The following is a 20,795-nucleotide window of genomic DNA, read 5'->3' as shown; positions in this document are numbered from 1 at the left end:
TTATTGCTAGCGATGCAGGCCTCACTGAGCCATCGGATTTTATCAAAAATATCTTAGTGTTCTGAAGATGAACAAACGTCTCATGGGTGTGGAACAACAAGGTGAGTAATTGACAGAATTTTAATTTTTTTACTGAAAGGTTCATTGAGGAACTCAAATTTTTCTTTGGCATTTCTACAAATTCTTTTGGAGCATGGAACAGAATTTCATCTCACTTCCTGTGCATTAAATCTTCCAAAGTGTTGTAGAATTTCTGGATTAACATAGAGCAGGAAGTCTCTGTAAAGCTAATCCCTGTTGTTCAGCGAAGACAATGTGGATAAAGTTTATTAGTCACGTGTGTATAAAGACAAGTATAGACCATTATCTACCCTTTTTTTAAAGCTGTATTTTGACAGCTAACAGTGTCAAAACAGCTTAAGAATTACAAGCTAGTTAAATCCATATTTTAAAACAGTTTTAAAATTTTAACAGGGATTTGATGTGAAATGAGCAATGTGGAAAAGTTGATTTAAAGAACTCACTCCTCATCTTCTGTATGCAGTCTGGGACTAAATCATGATGTCTTCTGACAATCTTACAAATTCAAAGTCCTGTATCCTTGGAAACTGTTGCCAAGGAAATATTGCTGTGAATGACAGCTATTAGTGCTGATTCAGTGTGAGGGAACTGTCACTATCTGGCCCTCATACAGGGACCGAACAGATAAAGTCTGGCTTTACAGAAACGCAGAGTAATCACTCAAATGTGGGACACAGAAATTTCACATTTGATATTAACATTCAAATATTTAATTTGCCCTTACTGGCTTCAAGTACTAACAGAAACACAGACATAAAAGGATGCACAGGATAATTTTAGTAGAAAAGACTCATAAATGAAGTAGAATTAATGAGTTGAACTTGATTCATGATACAATGACGATAAAGACCATTAAAAGACCATTAAGAGCTCAGTAAAACACTAACAATGACCATCATATACACAAAACCGTTTAATCTCTTTTGTATCCTCATCAATTCATTAATACTGCCTCAATGAAAAGAAATTAAATCATTATGAAAGTTTAGGGTCATTCTGTTTGAGTTGGAAGGAGGAAAAGGCTTGACTTTGTACTTCTTACATCCCCAGACTTTTGAATTTCCTTCAAAGCGTCACACAACAAAGTCCTTTGAAAGCATCACATCTAAATTCGGAACACTAAAACATCAAAACATTTAAGAAGGGCTCCCAAGCTTGATGCTTTAGAAAAGATTCTCAGAAACTCACAAGCATTCAAGGACAGTTTCCAGACCCACTACTAAAGTGACTTGTGTTCCAGCACAACGAAAACAGAAAACAATGACAAATAAAAGAAAATACCAATGTCTAAATGTTTCTCTCTTATTTCAGTAATATCTGTTACACGTTAATGATGCTTTCAAATATTTTCCCTTTATTGTTTTATGGATTTTATATTACAAGTCTGATATTCGTAACATGCAGAACACCTCTGCAGTATTTACTTCACACGGTAGAGAAATCAACAGCAAAGAATCAGCCAACCAGACACTTCTGTACATTACAGAGACAGATCCAAAAAGGTAGACACATTTACAATATTTTAAATAATCTATTATTCAGTAGTACATCTTTTATCTGATCTTCCTACAGACAATGGCAGATCTAGACAGTTGCGTCCCAATTTCAAGTGGCAAGAGCTGTACCGGTTCAAAGGCAAACAGCGTTAACAGTTAAATTGACTCCCATGATCCTTCAGGCAGCGGCTCAGGTTTCAGCGCTGCGCTCGGTTCTAGAGCAGGTCGGGCAGGATGAGACCCGGCGGTTTGGGTTCCACGCAGTTAATCCAGAAGTTAGCACAGCTGGCGTGGTACTGGTGACCTCCATACATGAGCTTGAAGTTGTCCGTCTCCGAATTAAAGGCCTGCAGAAGAAAAGGTCAGAAAAATTATTTTATAGGATAAAGTCTGACTTGATGATAGGGACAGGTTGGGGTTGAACTACTAGGATTTTGGCCTGGTTTCACAGACAGGGCTTAGATTAAGCCAGGAGTAGGTCTTAGTTCAATTTATAAACGTGCCTTAGAAAAACAAACAAAAAAACATTACTGGTGCGCATCTTAAGACAAAACAATGGCAGTGACATATTTTAAGATATGTCAGTGCAAGTTGCTTTCAGTTAAAACAGCTCAAACATGCATTTTAGTCTGGGACTAGCTTAAGCCTTGTCTATGAAACCAGGGGTATAAGTTTTTAAGGTGGTTTTAAAAGAATATTTCAGATTCAAAACAAATTAAGCTTTTTTTTTTTTATCCAATATATCGGTATCATATCAGTTATCGGCTATCATATTTGATATCAGGTGAAATTGAACTGTATTTAAATTTTCATGCTCATTTCAACCCATTTTCATAATTAGATTTTGGCTTTGTGGTCATCTAACATCTAATTAAAAGTCATCTTTAAAAACAATTTAATAACACTATTAAATGTAATCTTTAGAAAATCTCAAAATGAATATCAATACTGTACATTTAATGTTGTGATGGCTAAGGGTAAGTTAACATGACAACGATGTACTAAAAACGGAAAAGTTTTTCTTTCACGTACAGGCGACACCATTGTCAAAACGATCCCTGTTCAAAAGGATCTGCATAAACAACTAAAATAAGCTGTATTATTCATGCCACGCCAGTAGTTGGCGATGTCACTTTGTAATGAAACACTACACGCCTATAGACTTGAACACATAATACACATGTGCATAACGTCACCGCTTTCACAAATTTTTGTAGTTTTTCAGGCCCCCAAAACATTGTCGTGTAAATGAATGGCCAAAACGCATAAAAAGTTTACGTTTTTAGTTGAAATTGGTGTAGTGTAAATGGACCCTAAATTCACTTGTACCAATTTAAACAACTGATTTTTATTTTTTTGTGTTTTATTATTTCATTTTTAATTTATTTGGGCTAAATGGCATTGAATTTTAATATCAGCTATATATCGGTATTGACACAAATACAAACAAAAATACTTAACATTCATAAACGTCCATTAAAAGCCGTGCTTGCAGAGTCTCTGCTTGACCCTCTTCATCATTACTGCTATCTGGGTCTGATTCGGGCTCAAATTGATACGGCAATATAGACGCCATTATTTACATTTCCACCCAAGCAAAGACTGGACTTTGACCGAAGCACATGCGACGTTTGCCCGTAATGGTAAGGGGCGTGGTGTTTCCGGACAACGTGAATCGTGACAACCAGAGCGAATTACAATACACAGGGCCAGCTAACCAATCTCAGTCCATTGCGTATTTCTGAGGGAGGGGCTTCATAGAACCAGGAACTCTACAGAGCGTTTTTAGGAGAAGGGAAACAGCGGTGTAGAATAAAGGTAAAATATATGAAAAATACAGTGTTTTTTTAAAAAACGAAGCATTAAGACATGTTAAACTGCGCCCCATAAACACAATCAAGCCTAGAAAAAAAAAAACAGTGAACCACCCCTTTAATGTTTATTTCAGCTTGTTGCCAATGCAACATTTCTCATTTTCATTTAGTTCAAGTATTAAAATGACTAACTATTAATAATAACTAAAACTTACAAACTATATAGATGTATTTACAAAAACTAAAAGAAAAAACAAATAAAAATGACAAAAGCAACTTTAAAATGAAAAATGGAAAAATTAAATGTAATTCAAAAATATTAAACTATAATAGTACAGTATATGAATGATACTAAAAAAAACACTGCCCATATGCAAATTTCTGCATGGAAGAATTCATATAAGCAACTTAACAAATATAACCTACTTTAGTTCGTTTCTAAAGGGACGTCAAATTACCTTGTGGAAACTCACAGCATGTCACACATGCTGCCAATTAGAGCTCAAACTGTTTTAAACCCAGAAGATTACTTCCAACTTCACTCAACAAGTACTACAACCTGCGTCTGTAAAATGTTAGACAGCACATTTAACTAGTTATATATCTGACTGCAGGGTGGCATATCACCACATTCCATAAAAGAGACAACAGCTCAACGGTGTACTGACATAATTTGTAGGATCAATAGAGAAAAGTGTGCAATCCTCCCACATAAGTCCTATATATAGAGAAGCGAAACAAGAACCCAGTGAACTTCACTCAATATATCGATGTGCAGCGTGCGAGTGTACTTTCATTCTGAAAGTCACAGCTGTAGTCTTGCATTTGTGATAAGGCAGTGATGATATGGATGTTATGCAGAATGAAGCTCCTATGAAAAATAAGAGCTGATGCTGGAAGGAGAAATGACTCATGTTGTGAATCATGCCCTCCCACACTGATACTATGCATGCACACACTCCATTTCAAACACAATTTATTTTATATTCTCTTTTATATTCTCTGGATGTTTGTTAAAAATGAAAATGAAAATCAAGAGGGGGATCTCGATATTTGTATCTTGTGCCGATCATTTGTTTTTACTTGTGCACATTCCTATGTTACAGTTCTATTTGGAAGTCTGTATCCATCTCAAGAAGTCACAAGTTCCTTTTTTTCTAAATGTGACTTTAAATCTAACAATTGCAACTTTCTCATAATTACCACTTTGTATCTCACAGTGTGACATATCTCGCAAATTACACTATTTCTCATAACTGCGACCTTATTTCTTGTAATTGCAACTTTGTATCTCCAAATGACACTTAAAGATAAAGGTTCTTTATTAGCATCTATGGTTCCATGAAGAACCTTTAACATCCATGGAATCTTTCCATTCCACAAATGGTTCTTAATAGTCAAAAAAGGTTCTTTAGATTTTTAGAATGTTCTTCACACTAATAAGAAATGGTTCTTTTAAGAACTGTTCACTGAAAGGTTCTTTTGGGAAACCAAAAATGGTTCTTCTATGGCATTGCTGTGAAAACCCCCTTTTGGAACCTTTATTTTTAAGAGTGCATATCTCATAACTGTGACCTTTTTTCTCGCAATTGCGACTATATCTCGCGAATGAAACTATTTCTCATAACTGCAACTATTTCTCGTAATTGCGGCTTCATTTCTCATTATTGCGACTTTATTTCTCGCAAATTACACTTTCTCATAATTGCGACAATTTCTCGCAACTGAGAATTTATATCTCACAGTGTAACTTTACATCTCGCAAATGACACTATTTCTCAAAATTGCGACTATTTCTCGTAATTGCAACTACACGTAATTGCGGCTTCATTTCTTGTAATTGCGACTATTTCTCGAAAATGACACTATTTCTCACATTTGTGACTATTTCTCATAATTGCAAATATTTCACGTAATTGCGGCTTCATTTCTCGTTATCACAACTATTTCTCACAAATGACACTATTTCTCATAATTGCGACTTTCTCGTAATTGCAACTATTTCTCGTTATTGCGACTATTTCTCGCAAATGACACTATTTCTCATAATTCCGACCATTTCTCGCAACTGAGAATTTATATCTCACAGTGTGACTTTACATCTTGCAAATGACAGTATTTCTCACAATTATGACTATTTCTCGTAATTGCAACTATTTCACGTAATTGCGGCTTCATTTCTCGTTATCGCAACTTTATTTCTCGTAAATGACACTATTTCTCGTAATTGCAACTATATTTCTCGTAATTGCAACTATTTCACGTAATTGCGACTTTATTTCTCGCAAATGACACCATTTCTCATAATTGTGACCATTTCTCACAACTGAGAATTTATATCTCACAGCGTAACTTAATATCTCGCAAATGACACTATTTCTCATAATTCCGACTTTAATTGTGAGAGTTTAAAATTAGAAATAGTCACACTATGAGCTATAAAATCGCAATTGTGAGAAACACTTTTTTTTTAATTTTTACTCAGAGGCAGAAAGTGCAAAATCTGACAACGTCATTTTCAGGGGGGTCTGAATCACTTCTACACACCTGCTGAATTATGATAATTATATGATATATAATTACGACATTGCATTGCCATGTTTTAAATGGCAGAGTGAGGTCCAAGTCTAAGACCAGGCTAAATTACATTTGAATCCCACATTTTGAATGGACCTAGAGGCTTTAAAAGCAAAGGAACACCGTCATAAAATAAATAAAATGCTATTCTATTTCTAGGCTACTAATCAAATAAGCAAATTTGTGCGCTCCTTTCTAAATTCAAGTATACATGCAGTATATATACAGTACATATATACAGATATACAGTACATATATGTGACCCTGGACCACAAAACCAGTCATAAGTCGCACGGGTATATTTGTAGCAATAGCCAACAATACATTGTATGGGTCAAAATTATTGATTTTTCTTTTATGCCAAAAATCATTAGGATAATACGTAAAGATCATGTTCCATTAAGATATTTTGTAAATTTCCTACCATAAATATATCAAAAATTTATTTTTGTAAGTAACATGCGTTGCTAAAGACTTCATTTGGACAACTTTAAAGGCGATTTTCTCAATATTTAGATTTTTTTTGCACCCTCAGATTCAGATTGTCAAATAATTGTATCTCGTCCAAATATTGTCCTATCATAACAAACCATACATCAATGGAAGCTTATTTATTCAGCTTTCAGAGGTTGTATAAATCTCAATTTCAAAAAATTTACCCTTATGACTGGTTTTGTGTTCCAAGGTCACATATATACTGTATATACATGCATACTGCATATACTGTATTTATATATATATATATATATATATATATATATATATATATATATTTCTTTAATTTCTATTATTAAATTGCAAAATAATTCATTTAATCAGTATTATTCAATTATAAAATGAATTATGACATATTTGTAATAAAAATAAGAATTATACAAATTACACAAAATTTTCACACGCATTTTCACTAATGGTCTCAATTCTAAACCCCACTGTATTTTATCACAGTATTGTCTAATAGTTGGGAACACCAAGCCATAGCAAAAGATACATTATATACCATCTGTTTGTCTCTCTGATGCACTTGTACATTCTCTCTCACTTTCTGCCTTTCCTTGCTGTAATAAGTACAGAGATGAGCGTGTCTGAGTGGACATCTGAACAATACTGTGTGATGAAACGGCTGATCCCACGGTATATACGTGTGTATGTGTGTGGTGCACAGAGGTACGGCAGCTGCTGCACAAGCGCTCTCCTCTCAGCCTGCTGCAGATGAACAGGTGGCTCAGAATTGCTGAAAAGGTCATCCTAATTCAACTGACCTTGTTTAGCTGGCAGAAAGGTTAATTACTATCTGATTGCAAACACAGAGTACATCCTACCTGCCAAGATGACAACGCTTCTTACAATAAAGTCTGAAGGACAGTGAGGGACACTTCGGCTTTAACCTACATTCACTAAAGCGAAGCTTTGAGAAAAACAGTAGAATATTTACCCTTAATTTGGAGCGACTGTCTTTTGTCAGTGCCTGCAAGTAGCATAAACAAGTCAGCATCAGCGTTAGTATAGAGCTTTTTTCTTCTCTCCCCTTTTGTTTTTTTTTTTGTGCTAATGAACAAAACTACATCACCAGAGAACCCACAGTGGAAGAAGGTGTCCATGTAAAGGCGGAAGCATATTGTAAATTAGCTACAGTACAAGACAAGAAAGGGCAACTGTGGACATGAAAACTAGAGTTCCTAACTATCATCAAAAATAGCTTTGTACCATTAATAGGGGTTGTGCTGAGCACCGAAAATACATATACTACCACTTTCTAAAATGTTTTCTTAAATAAGTCTCATGCTCACCAAGGCTGCATTTACTTGATCAAAAATACAGTAAAAACAGAAATTTTGTGAAATATTACAATTTAAAATTACATTTTAAAACAGTAATTTATTCCTGTGATAGTAGAGCTGAATTTTCAGCATAATTTCTCCAATCTTCAGTGTCACATGATCCTTCAGAAATCATTCTAATATGCTGATTTGCTGCTCAAGAAACATTCATTATTATTATTATCAATGTTTAAAACACTTATGCAGCTTCATATTTTTGTGGAAACCATTTTTTTTTTTTTTTTATTAGTATTCTTTGACATTTATTTGAAATACTTCTGTAACATTGTCTTTACTGTCATTTTTGATTAATTTAATGCATCCTTGCTGAATAGAAGTATTAATTTTTCATTAAAGAAAAAATCATGCTGACCCCAAACGTTTCAACGGTAAGGTGAATACACATTTAAATATTAAACATTCAATTAAATATTTTAGAGCAGCATGAAAATAACTTAAGATGTCAATTCACTATACAAGTAGTGACCAAAACTTTTCCAAGACTGTGGCAAAATGCAAAACTAACAGGTTGCTTGGTTTTTTGTGCAAGATTTCCATTTAATTAGCAGCAAGGGTACTAACTAGCTTGTTTCTATGCTAGCCATGTCATGGGAGGATGTTCAAAACAACAAAAGACTGCTTACATGATTTGCTTACATGGTTTTTAATTACCTATATGTATTTTGTGAGTCGATAATGCATAATAAAAAAGCATAGAGATCAAAAATCAATGAGCTACTGTTTCTGAAAACAAACATATTAAAAATGTGCCACTCTGCCAGGATTCTTACTACATTTGAGACGGCTCCTGTATGGCATAATATAGAAGGTATGTTGGGCTAATCTAATGGATGACTCTGCTTCAGTAGATACACCTCAAATACAAGCTAATCCTGATGGCTTCCTTTCAACTGCTACTTGTTATTTTTTTCACATTAGGTGCAGCCAGCTGTGCTACAGGTGCTTGAATTAAATAACCTGGCATCTATTCTAATTTTAGCATGGATGCCCACCTCACAGAGTTAGGGCTTTTAATAGGATGCTGTATTAGCGTGACATTTAAGGCTGGAATACACTACATGACTTTTAAAATCTGAACAGTTGCCGACTTTGTAAATGATTACAGAGAAAAACTGGACATCATACACTAAACGACTGAGGATCATACAATACCAGACTTTCAAATCATTTCAAACACAACAAATTCACAACAAACATGGATGTACAGGAGACTTATCCAGACTGCAAATCGGGGAAAAAATTGAGCAAAAGTCATGTAGTGTATTCTGGCCTTTAGCCATACTAAATTCTAGACACAAAGCATATAATCTAAACACTTCTAAGCCAAAATTCAATTATAAGTAGCCATTCGCAGGTTGACTTTCTGAAGCATGTAAACACTGGGATGCTTTCTAAACACTGTTTGTTGGAGTGGTCTGATGCATCTAGCTCAACAAATGGTGGGACTACGTGTAATGAGATATTTTGCAGGAAACCGATTAGTTTGTTAGGGAAACCTGATGGATAACTATCATTATATTTGCAGTTCAATTTGGTGATGCTAGTGTTGCAAAAACCTTTAAAGAGATCACAACTTGACTTGTGTTAGCGAGCTACATTGGAAAAGCAAGCCGAACAGCTAAAAAGTGGTTAACTTTAGCAAATAAAAGTCTTGTAAAATATTTGAAAAAATCTTTTAATATTTTATAAGTCTTATAAAATAAGTTTCTGGCTGAGCCTATTTTTAAGATAATAGTTTATGATATAAATGTAAAATAATTGTAAAATTTAACTAATATTTACACTACCATTCAAAAGTTTGGGATCAGTACGTTTTTTTTTTTTTAAGAAATTAGTACACAAATAACACTCAGCAAGGATGCATTGAATTGAACAAAAGTGACAGAAACATTCTTTTGTAACATTATAAATTTTTTTGCTATGGCAAAACCTTTCATTAAAGACTCCTAAAAAAATACGCATCACGGTTTTTAAAAAAGTATTAAGCAGCGTAACCGTTTTCTAAATTGATAAGAATCAGAAAATGTTTTTTGAGCACCAAATCAGCATATTAGAATGATTTCTGAAGGATCATGTGACACTGAAGACTGGAGTAATGATGCTGAAAATTCAGCTTTGCCATCACAGGTAAAAAATTACATTTTAAAATATATTAAAATAGAAAACAGTTATTTGAAATAATAATAATAATAATAATAATATTAATAATATTATATATATAAAATTTCAGATATTATGGTTTTTAACTGTATTTTTTAAATATTAAATGCAGCCTTTGTGGTAAGCAAAACAGACTTATTTTAAAAACATTAAATAAATAAATAAATAAAACTTACCAACCCAAAACTTTTGACTGGTAGTGTATATAGAATTTTATTTTAGTTTGCATAAAGAATCTATGCAAAGAGCTATGTTAATACACTGTTGCCCATTCCTGCAGACAAATCCTGTTAGCAGATGCAGCAGGATCACGTCCTTCCCCGGCAGGGACAGAAACTGAATGCTAGCCCAAGGTCAGTAGAGTGAATCATCCACACCCCAGTGAAAATCCCCACCTGTAGCCCAATACCCCCACCTTTACAAAGATTTCATCTCAGAGATGCAGCTCCACCTTCAAAACCCTGATTTCATTCCCCCCAGACAGTGACGCTGCCACCCAAACCCCCAAAAACGTAATTAAAAAGCGGGATATTAATCGAATGTCAGGAGCAGACGGAAACAGCTCTATTAATCTGCGGCGGGATGGATGTGTTCGGAAGATCTATTAGCACCTGTGTTTTTGGTCGCCGTGACTGATGGCTGAGCTGCATCTGCTCCTCAGACATCCATCCCATGATTCCTTGCTGCTCTGAGCCCCTCCTTCCCTGATTGCATCTAGAGCACTACGAGCAATGTTTACCCCCCTATTACATCAGCAAACCTTGACCGTCACATTAATGTGAGGGAGATTCAGGAGGGTTTCAGGGAGACGAGGAACCTTAATGAGCTGATTGGCCATTATATGTTAACGGGGCGAGTGGCAAAGTGACATTTACGCATTTAAACCAGTACAGGATTGGATCGTGCTTATGAATTAAATAATTAAAGGAATAGTTCACCCAAAAATTTTAATTCTGTCATCATTTACTCAGTCATGTTGGTCTAAACTAATTTGCTACCAAGTCAATACTTGTTAAAAAATGTAATGAAAACGAGAACTAAGACAATTTGGTAACCGCACACTGTTTGACTGACAGGTGGCTGCTTTTTAAAGCCATAGTCTTATTGACGTCAAACTCGTAGCCAAACATAGTGCACAAGTCATATGAAACACTTTTATGCCGTTTTCATGCCAGCATAGCCTGGAAAAGAGCAACTTGGACATTCTGCTAAACATGTCTTTTTGTGTCCCATGGAAGAAAAACTAAAAATATGGGTTTGGAGTGAATGAGAGTCAGTAAATCACATTATCGTATTTTTGTGTGAACTATTCCCTTTCATATGATATTTCATTTGACCCATACCACTTTTAGATTTGTTCTTCACCACCCCGGGGTGCCAAAATGACGAACACATCACCTATTGGCCGCCTGCCTTGTGCTTTTTGGCCGTCAATCAGACTTACAGGCTGCTTAGGCAATGCAGGCTCGACATGAAAGATTACTGTAAATGCTCAGAAAACAGGAGCTAAGAGCTCATAGCCAAATTAAACACCTAAAGCTACTTGAATGAAAGCGTGGCCTTGACCGAGCGTCTGTAGATTTAAACGCATGAGTCAGAGCGTGCCTCTGAGAGCTGTTTTTGGCAGTCTGAAAGGAGATGAGTGGCGAGAGGTGAGTTCTGGTCATTTTGGCAGCACAACACGGGTTTGTCTGTCTGACCCCTGCAACAAGCTGCAAATTGGAGTTTCGAGGCAGTTCAGTGAATCCTACTCTTTTAAACAGGCGTCCAAAAGTGTTCTCGTTTTTCGTCTGTAAAATTGTGAAAATCAAAGAAATAGTCAGGAGGGATTTTTTTTTTTTTTTTGCTTGTTTCTGAATGGGCAATTTAAATCAATCATCTGTTCAATAATTTAAAGCAATAGTTCACCCAAACATTGTCTATGCAATTACAATGAATGAGAACTGAAGCTTTCAAGCTTCAAAAAGGACCATAAAAGCAGCATAAAAGCAAAAGCACTATAAAAGTAGTCCAATATGACTTTATATTGCATTACTTTGACAACAGAGCAGATTAATTTAAATCTTTATTCATGGACAATCTTCCTCAACAGTAAGTTGATAACCACTGCAACCGGATCATTAATTCAGAGAGCTGGCTCGTGAACAAATCAATCAGACCAGTTTAGTAAAATAGATCAGGGTTATTATTGTTAACTAAAACTAAAACTATTAAAAATATTTTTAAGGAAATCAAGCTGAAATAAAATATAAATATTGATAAAGAAATGCTGAAATAAGTTTAAGTGGAAGCTTAAAATCACTTACTGTATACAAGCAAAAATTAAAACTAAAAAATAAATTAAACGTGATAGATAGATAGATAGATAGATAGACAGACAGACAGACAGACAGACAGACAGACAGAGGTCTTCATTTCTATTTTTATTATTTTAATTATGCTTTTATAGTGCTTTTGCATCCTATCTTGAACCATTAAAGCTCCACTTCCTATTCATTGCAATGGTAAGGAAAAGAGCAACCAGCACATAAAAATTCCTGCTTTCGTGTTCCACAGAAGAAATTAGGTCAAAAGAGTTTGGAACAACATGAGGGTGAATAAATGATCACAGAATTTTCCTTTTTGGGTGAACTATCCCTTTAATATACAATATATATTTGTGTTTTGTGTGTGCTGCTAATGATTGTATACAGATGTGCGTGTGCTTTGTGTGTACAGACCTTGCTGCGTGAGTCCACGTTGAGCAGACACACTCCGCACGCCAACTCTTTGGCATTCTTAATGCCGTGCCTCAATATACAGGAGGAGAAGTCCAGTGAGCTCTCATCAGGCTAATGAAAAACACACACACACAAACATCATGAATGCAGTTCTTAAAAAGCAATTGGGACTACATTGCATCCTCCACACAAATCGCAGGCTGTCACTCAAACTTTCTGATTACAGAGGCCACTGAACCAGCCCATCAACCTCACAGCAGTTGATTGGCCCTGCAGATCAATACATCAGCTACAGAATCTGGCCAAAACAGCAGGATCCGAGCAGAGAGAAACCCTCGACTCTCTAACCACATTCATTTTTATTATGCTTCAGAGCGTTTGTGGGTTTTCGGCAGTGTGCCTAGACTTCATTCTCCCAAGTTGATATTATCTGACCGCACAACTCTAATATTATCTGCTGCCATCAATATTCTCCCTTGAGTACACTGCATGACAAAGCTCTCTTCAGCTCTCTGCAATTTGTTCACTTTCCACAAATAAGGTACATTTTGGTGCCTCATGACTTTGTAAGCAAGTATAACTATTGTAAGTATAAAGATATAAAAATACAAATACCATGTTTTTTGTGAGAACTATAATACATTTGTTTGATAATTTATCTGACAAGATAAAATGTTGATTTTCACTTCTCATTAACGACAGACTCAATATAATTCTTTTAAACAAATTTAGTTAATATTACTTTTTATATGATACACTTTAATAATTTCTTTAAACTAATTATTTTGTTTTTGTTTATTGACTATATGATATAAAATAATATACTAAAATGGTTTAAGCTGGTTAAAGGTAGGGTAGGCAATTTCGGAGAGGCTAGCTAGCTTTGAAAGCATAAGATCCCACCCTCCTTTCAGAGTGCCTCCAAAATCACGCCTCCTCCAAAACGCAGCCAGAGCAAAGTCTGCAAAGCGTCACGAGAGACGGTGTTAAATTACCTCATATCTCAAAGCACATAACATTACAATAATAATGAACATAAACTTAAACAGCTCTAACTTGTACCACCTGACAGGTGTATATTCATTTCAGCGTTGATAGTGTTGCCATAGAAATGCATAATTCAGCTTCATAGAAACAGCTAAACAACTAAACAGTTTTGGAGCACCATTGACTTCCATAGTATTTTTTTTTTTCCTACAATGAAAGTCAATGGTGCCCCAAAGCGGCCTGGTTACAAACTTTGTTCAAAATAGCTTCTTTTGTGTTGAGCAGAACAAAGAAATTTATACAGATTTGGAACAACTTGAGAGTGAGTAAACGATAACAGAATTGTCATTTTTGGGTGAACTATCCCTTTAAAGGTAGGGTAGGTTAAGCACCTTTGTGCACTCAACATTTGTTGAAATAAATAAATTCATTTTATAATAGCTTCAGGCTGTATTTTGTGCCACATTTGTAGAAAGTGCCCACTGCTCCAGAGCTCACAGGTCACCACAGTTTAACTCCACAGGTATACTCATTTAATTATAAATCAACCAATCATCTGTTAAGAATTAATCAACATCTGTGTCTTACTGGACTGTATGTTGCACTACACTAGAAATATTATTGTACTTACTACAAGATCTAGTAGTGTTTATTTCATAAACTCACAGTGAGGTTTGCCAGCGACATGAAGCCCATCAGGTTATTCCACACACGGCTGATGTCTTTAAGCAGCTCCTGCAGTTTCTCTGAACAAACAGCTGTGGCTTTGATACCCAGCTCCACACGCTTGGTTACGCGATACACCTCCACCACACCTGACACATTAAAAAAAAAATAATAATTTACCTCATTGTAAAAACCTTCTTAAACACATGAAGAACACAATTCAATGAAATTCAAAAGCAAGAGTGTCCATGAATATAAAAAGATGCAAAGATAATGATTGTTGTGATTGCTATGGCATGAGAAAGGCGGGAGGCTATTCATCACAGCAGTCAACTCAAATGAGAAAATGAAAAGATGTTTTTCTCCTCCTAAATTTGACGATAAAAACAAAAGAACATGTGAATAGTGAATAAATGAATGAGCCAGCTGTTATGGAAACAGTATTTCTCTTGGCATCATTACTACAGCAACCAAAGTAAAAGTATTACAGATATTGATTGTGAATTGTGTGAACAGAGCCTGTGCATAACCAAACAGGAGAAACAATAACCTAGCGGTGCCGTTCCCAGCACTCCCCAGTGCTGAATGTCCTTTTAAGCTGAACCCTTTAGAGCGGCCCAGAATAGTTGCTCTGCTCTGTAACACTAGCCTCCCCCAGTCAGACCCACAAAGCCCTGTTCTGTCTCCAGTCACAATCGCTAGAGCCGTATCAAAGAGCTTTAACGGTTTGCTTCTACGTAACAGCAGTACCCCATGTTCCCCTCCCGCTGGTATGAGCACGTACAGCTCATTAAAGCCACCCCGTGTGTGTGTGTGACTACAGAAATAGGAAGCAGATAACAAGAACACCTGGCCTGTCTGTTTGACTGAAGACTGCCAGGGCGCATGAGGAGCAGGTATGAATGTGCATGAAGATATTTTGTGATCTTATGAGTTTCACTGATGTCTGTTATGATGGGTAATGCTGGTCTCTGATCAGTAAATAAAGTGTGACTGAAGTCATAGTCTCACCCAGCAGGTACTCCATCCCCTGTGCTGATTGGATCACCTCTGTGCACACTGTGGAACTGCTGATGCCATTAAGGGTGTTATTAGCAGTGGTGATGACCTGAAAGGGGGTGAAAAGACATGGCTATAAGGTGGCCATATTTTACATTATATGTTTATTTTGATTCTGGATTAATCACAAATGATTTCATTTTTCAGTATCTCCTGAGAAAAGCCCCCAAATGAATATACTGTAATTCAAAGACATTACACTGAGGGAAACAAGTAGATTCTGTAGACGTTACATTAATGTCCTCAACATTGAACAACAGACTTTTACTCCAGTCTAAAGACAAGAATGCATCTAATGTGAATGGCTCAAAATTGCACTCAAAAACATACACTATGTCATCATTTACTCACCCTCATATTGAATTTCTGTCTTTTGTGGAACGCAAAAGAAGATATTTTGAAGAACTGTCATTACAATAAAAGGGGTCCATTGTAGTGACAATTTTTCAGTATCTTCATTTGTATTTCGCAGAAGACAGTAAGCCATAAGGTCCAGACACACAAAACCAACAAAAATCTAGATGCAGCGAAAGCCAACTGTGGTGCTGCCTGCATTTGGGCCAGTTACGCTTGAACACACCACAAAGAAATAAAGCCAACGGCCAACTAACATGTACATTCTGCGTCTGGCAGTAGACTGTTTTCATCAGGACTGTGCATGTACAAACCATTAACAAAACAGCACTTGCTGACTAGACTTCATTGTTTGCTTGCTTTCGTCACTTCTTTTCGTGCACTGGTCACTAAGCCGAACAGCCAATCAGAGTGATCCCTTTTACCGATGGGCTCCGGCGCCAATTCAACATACTCAATCTGCCGAAAAGCTACCGACGGGGGTCCAACTAGAGCCAACAGTGTAGAACACACCACAAAAATGATTGTCTGACAGTGGTCGACCGTTGGGCTTGAAATGTCATGACCTCTACAGGTCTGGAACAAGTAAATGATGAAAGATTTTTCTTTTTTGGGTGAACTAGCGCTTGTTGTTCCAAACCTGTATGAGTTTCTTTCTTCTGTTGAACACAAAAGAAGATATCTTAAAGAAGTTAGTAACCAGACAGATGACGGTAGCCATTGACTTCCATAGTATTTTTTTCCTACTATGGAAGTCAATGGCTACCGTCAACTGTTTGATTAGCAACATTGTTCAAAATATCTTCTTTTGTGTTCAACAGAAGAAAGAAACTCGAGGGTGAGTAAGTGATGACAAAATTTGCATTTTTGGGTGAACTATCCCTTAAGAAGGGGGGGGAATTATGAAATATATGTACAGAATTTTTGTTAAAAAAAGACTGTAAACTGCTAAATTGTTAAATTGCCAGCCTGAAATATTCCCTTAAGGTTTCCCACACCTAAAACAGTCCTTCTCTGTAAATCCATTACTTTTTCTTCTAACAAGCCAGCACAGCACTGCAACAACCGAGACATGTTGTCAATCACATTTATATGTGCATATAAAGATCATAAATGTGAGCATACAACAGTTTCTCAAATGTTCATATGAAAGATTTATAAAATGTCTGTATGCACAAACATTTTTCATGAATGTATCCCTTTTTATAAATCACAGTTCATCTTAAATCCACCGAAATGTGTACAAGCGCATCAACTCCACCTACAGAACGCCCACAAATATCCCTTTATGGTTCAGAAAAGTATGGCACTCATCATCAATGGGCAAAGAAATCCAAGCATGCTCGGTTTATAGGCATACAGTGTTATGCGAAAGTTTGGGAACCCCTTGCAGAATCTGTGAAAATGTGAAAAATTTTAACAAAATAAGAGAGATTGTACAAAATGCATGATATTTTTTATTTAGTACTGTCCTGAGTAAGATATTTTACATAAAAGATATTTACATATAGTCCACAAGACAAAAAAAAAAATAGCTGTATTTATTAAAATGGCCCCGTTCAAAAGTTTGTGAACCATTGATTCTTAATACTGTGTGTCGTTACCTGGATGATCTACGACTGTTTTTTTGTTTTGTGATGGTTGTTCATGAGTCCCTTATTTGTCCTGAACAGTTAAACTGAGCTCTGTTCTTCAGAAAAATCCTCCAGGTCCTGCAGATTCTTCAGTTTTCAAGGATTTTTTGCATATTTGAACCCTTTACAGCAGTGACTGAATGATTTTGAGATCCATCTTTTCACACTGGGGACAACTGAGGGACTCAAACACAACTAATAAAAAAGGTTCAAAAATTCACTGATGCTCCAGAAGGAAACGCAGTGCATTAAGAGCCGGGGGGTGAAAACTTTTGAACAGGATGCAGATGTCCAAATTTTTCTTTTTTTGTTGAAATATCATTTTTTTCATTGAGTACTGCCCTTCAAAAGCAACAGAAGATACTTACATGTTTCCCGGAAGAAAAATTAAGTACAATATACCTTGAACTTCAAATTCAAAAAGTTTTCACCCCCCGGCTCTTAATGCATCATGTTTCCTTCTGGAGCATCAGTGAATGTTTGAACCTTTTGTAATAGTTGTGTTTGAGTCCCTCAGTTGTCCTCAGTGTGAAAAGATGGATCTCAAAATCATTCAGTCACTGCTGGAAAGGGTTCAAATATGCAAAAAATCCTTGAAAACTGAATAATCTGCAGGACCTGGAGGATTTTTCTGAAGAACAGAGCTCAGTTTAACTGCTCAGGTCAAACAAGGGACTCATGAACAACCATCACAAAACAAACAAACAGTAGTAGATCATCCAGGTAACCACACACAGTATTAAGAATCAAGGGTTCCCAAACTTTTGAACAGGGTTATTTTCATAAATTTAGCTTTTTTTGTCTTGTGGAATATATGTAAATATCTTTTATGTAAAATATCTTACTCAGGACAGTACTAAATAAAAAAATAACATGCATTTTGTATGATCTCTCTTATTTTGTTAAAATTATTCACATTTTCACAGATTCTGCAAGGAGTTCCCAAACTTTCGCATAACACTGTATATTATTATTATTTTCAGGAAATAATAAAAAATGAATTGATTTCAGTGATGTAATTATAACAAAGCAGTAAAAATGTTGCTCATTTGCACATATAATTATATTAATACATATCTTTCCACCTCTTTATGAATGTGTATGTATGTCGAGGTATATGTTACCTGCAGAGCGCTCTCCAAACACCTCTGCCACTCATACGCATATCGCTCGCTCTCCTACCAGCAGTGTTTGGACGAGAGACAGTGGGAGAAAAAGAAAGAAAAAGATGAAACCGAATGAGAGCTTTGTTCATTGAGAAACCTCAGGCTGTATTCAACAAGGAGAACCCGTATGTGTGCTCAAAGAGAATGAGGGAGGAAAGGAACAGAGAGAGCAAGTGACTGACCTCCACCTCTCCGGTGAGGTCCTTGTACTTGTCGCGGATGATCGGCAGTGCTGGTTTTTCATTTAGGGTGTTGGAGCGGTCTCTGAAGGGCTGCTCAGGGGCAGGAGAGGGGATGGACCGTACAATTTCTTTCTCTCCCAGACTGTGGCTACGCTTATGGGAACCTTTGCACAAATATATGGGTCAATGACAAATGGGAGTGTCCATGACAAAGAACATGAAACAAATAGGTTTAAAATGTGTGCCAAGTACACGCTCTTTGTATTCTTGTGGGATTCAAATGAAACTTTACATGAAAGTAAAAAAAAAAAAAAAAAAAAAAAAACCTTTTATCATTTTCATTTTAATGACTGTAAAAAATTATGTAGTCTAACTACCAAGTAAAACTGATAATATAGGACACTCACATGTAAGGAAAATGTTATTTAAAATAAATGTCATTTAAATGTTATTTAAATAAAGCTGAAATAAAATATAAATATTAGATGAAAAACAATTTTTTTATTCTTTTTTTTTTTTAAAAGAATGAAGCACAAAATTACTAAAACTCAAACTAAAATTAAAATGAAAACTGAAAATATTAACTAATTTAAAATACTATAACAGCTTAAAATAAAACTTATCGTGAGTCATATCGCATTACCTTAGGTTGTAAAACCTTGCCATATCATTTCCTGATATCATTTCCTGTTTTATGGGGATTTTTTATGCATGTTGATCTCACCACATGACTTTGATTTGGCGGATGCATATAATTTAAATATTTTTGATATTAAATATTTTTCAGTTTTGTTAAAGCACATTTTTCAAACTACTTTAGCTTTTCTGTTCAAGAATTTCCTTCTTTTAATAAGTTGTACCACCCCCGACATGTCTTGCAAAAAATGAAAATTAATTTTAAATCAGAAATTAAAAACATGCTCTTCACAGAGGTAGTGTATTTAAGTAACTGTATGCATGAAATGTATTTTTAATACATACGCATTAAAATAATCAGACAGGTCATGTGACAAAGGGGATGACACATCTTACCCCATATTCGCTCTATTTTTAATGTGAGTTTAATTGTCGATCCTGCTGTATAATTAAAACTTTCCGAGGCACTCAAAACTGCCATCGCTAATCCACGTGGGGCCACAACACAAAACACAAACACCTAATTTGCAACAAATTATAATTATGTGCAAAAGAGCAGCATAGTAATACAGGCATGCATTATTCACAAGGCATCACACAGTCAAACTGGCTCAAAATGCATGCCGTGAACACATAAGCAAGGAGACGGACAGCGGCACAACAAGCTCATGTGACGCAGCGACAGGTAATCACACTCCCGCTGAGAACCACATCAGTCTCTGCATGGTTTCAGGCACTAATCCATTCCTGCACGAACCCCACTCCTCAGATTAACTGTCTGATAGGAGGTCGACAGAGGAGTAAACCGTCTTTTGTCTGAACAAATGAAATTTAGAGGATGTGGGTGGGGATCAATAAGAGGCAAATAAGCTTTTATGTTATTGAGTAAGTGCTAATGCATTATGGGGGAGAGAGGATGAAAAAACAAAGAGGGAAAGTGATGAGGGATTTGGGTGGCAGTGTTTATCTATTGACGTTGAGTGCGCATCAGATGCCACTCTGCCATCTGTTGACTTTCAGAGAGAATGCAGCTGTATTCGATCCGTTTTCCTATTTTTCCGTTTTATCTATTTTTATATTATTTTGTCATCATTATTTTGTTTTAAGGAGTTAAAAATGGTCCATATCAACCTTGATTGCCATGGCTATAAAATTCCATCACATTATTTTGACAATTTTGCGCATTTTTTTGTTGGAGTGGGTGGGTTTTGGTGAGCTTTTGGGCTGGAAATCATCCACCCAATCTGGCAACACTGGCACTGGATCCAATGCACTCACTGGGTTTCATTCACTAATAAGTGCATGGATTATTCCATATTTGTTCGACATGAGAACTTCTCACAAAAAATACACGCCTAATTCACAACACACGTGTTTATTCTTAAACTCATTCTAATGTTAATGAATTTGGAGTATTCTAAA

General features: G+C 35.9%; 1 protein-coding gene across 7 annotated transcripts in view; it reads right to left on the bottom strand.

The window, feature by feature from the left end:
• Positions 1-768: 768 nt before the first annotated feature.
• The window catches only part of synrg (synergin, gamma), a 53,795-nt gene continuing 33,768 nt past the window's right edge, over positions 769-20,795 (bottom strand). For 4 of the 7 annotated variants that reach the window (XM_051861942.1, XM_051861945.1, XM_051861946.1 and 1 more), the window contains 8 exons: positions 18,738-18,901; positions 18,514-18,567; positions 15,354-15,450; positions 14,343-14,491; positions 12,690-12,800; positions 11,721-11,759; positions 7,404-7,436; positions 769-1,924 (listed from right to left, as the gene is read on the bottom strand). In XM_051861942.1, coding sequence (XP_051717902.1) covers positions 1,793-1,924; positions 7,404-7,436; positions 11,721-11,759; positions 12,690-12,800; positions 14,343-14,491; positions 15,354-15,450; positions 18,514-18,567; positions 18,738-18,901 — 779 coding nt within the window. In that variant the 3' untranslated portion in view covers positions 769-1,792. The remainder of the gene's footprint in view (positions 1,925-7,403; positions 7,437-11,720; positions 11,760-12,689; positions 12,801-14,342; positions 14,492-15,353; positions 15,451-18,513; positions 18,568-18,737; positions 18,902-20,795) is intronic. The other 3 variants (XM_051861944.1, XM_051861949.1, XM_051861943.1) reach the window with 2 other exon arrangements.

This window comes from Ctenopharyngodon idella, chromosome 15 (assembly GCF_019924925.1).
Source record: "Ctenopharyngodon idella isolate HZGC_01 chromosome 15, HZGC01, whole genome shotgun sequence".
NCBI classification, from domain to species: domain Eukaryota; kingdom Metazoa; phylum Chordata; class Actinopteri; order Cypriniformes; family Xenocyprididae; genus Ctenopharyngodon; species Ctenopharyngodon idella.
Note: the sequence above shows the minus strand (reverse complement) of the source record. Positions and strands in the feature narration are given on the sequence as shown.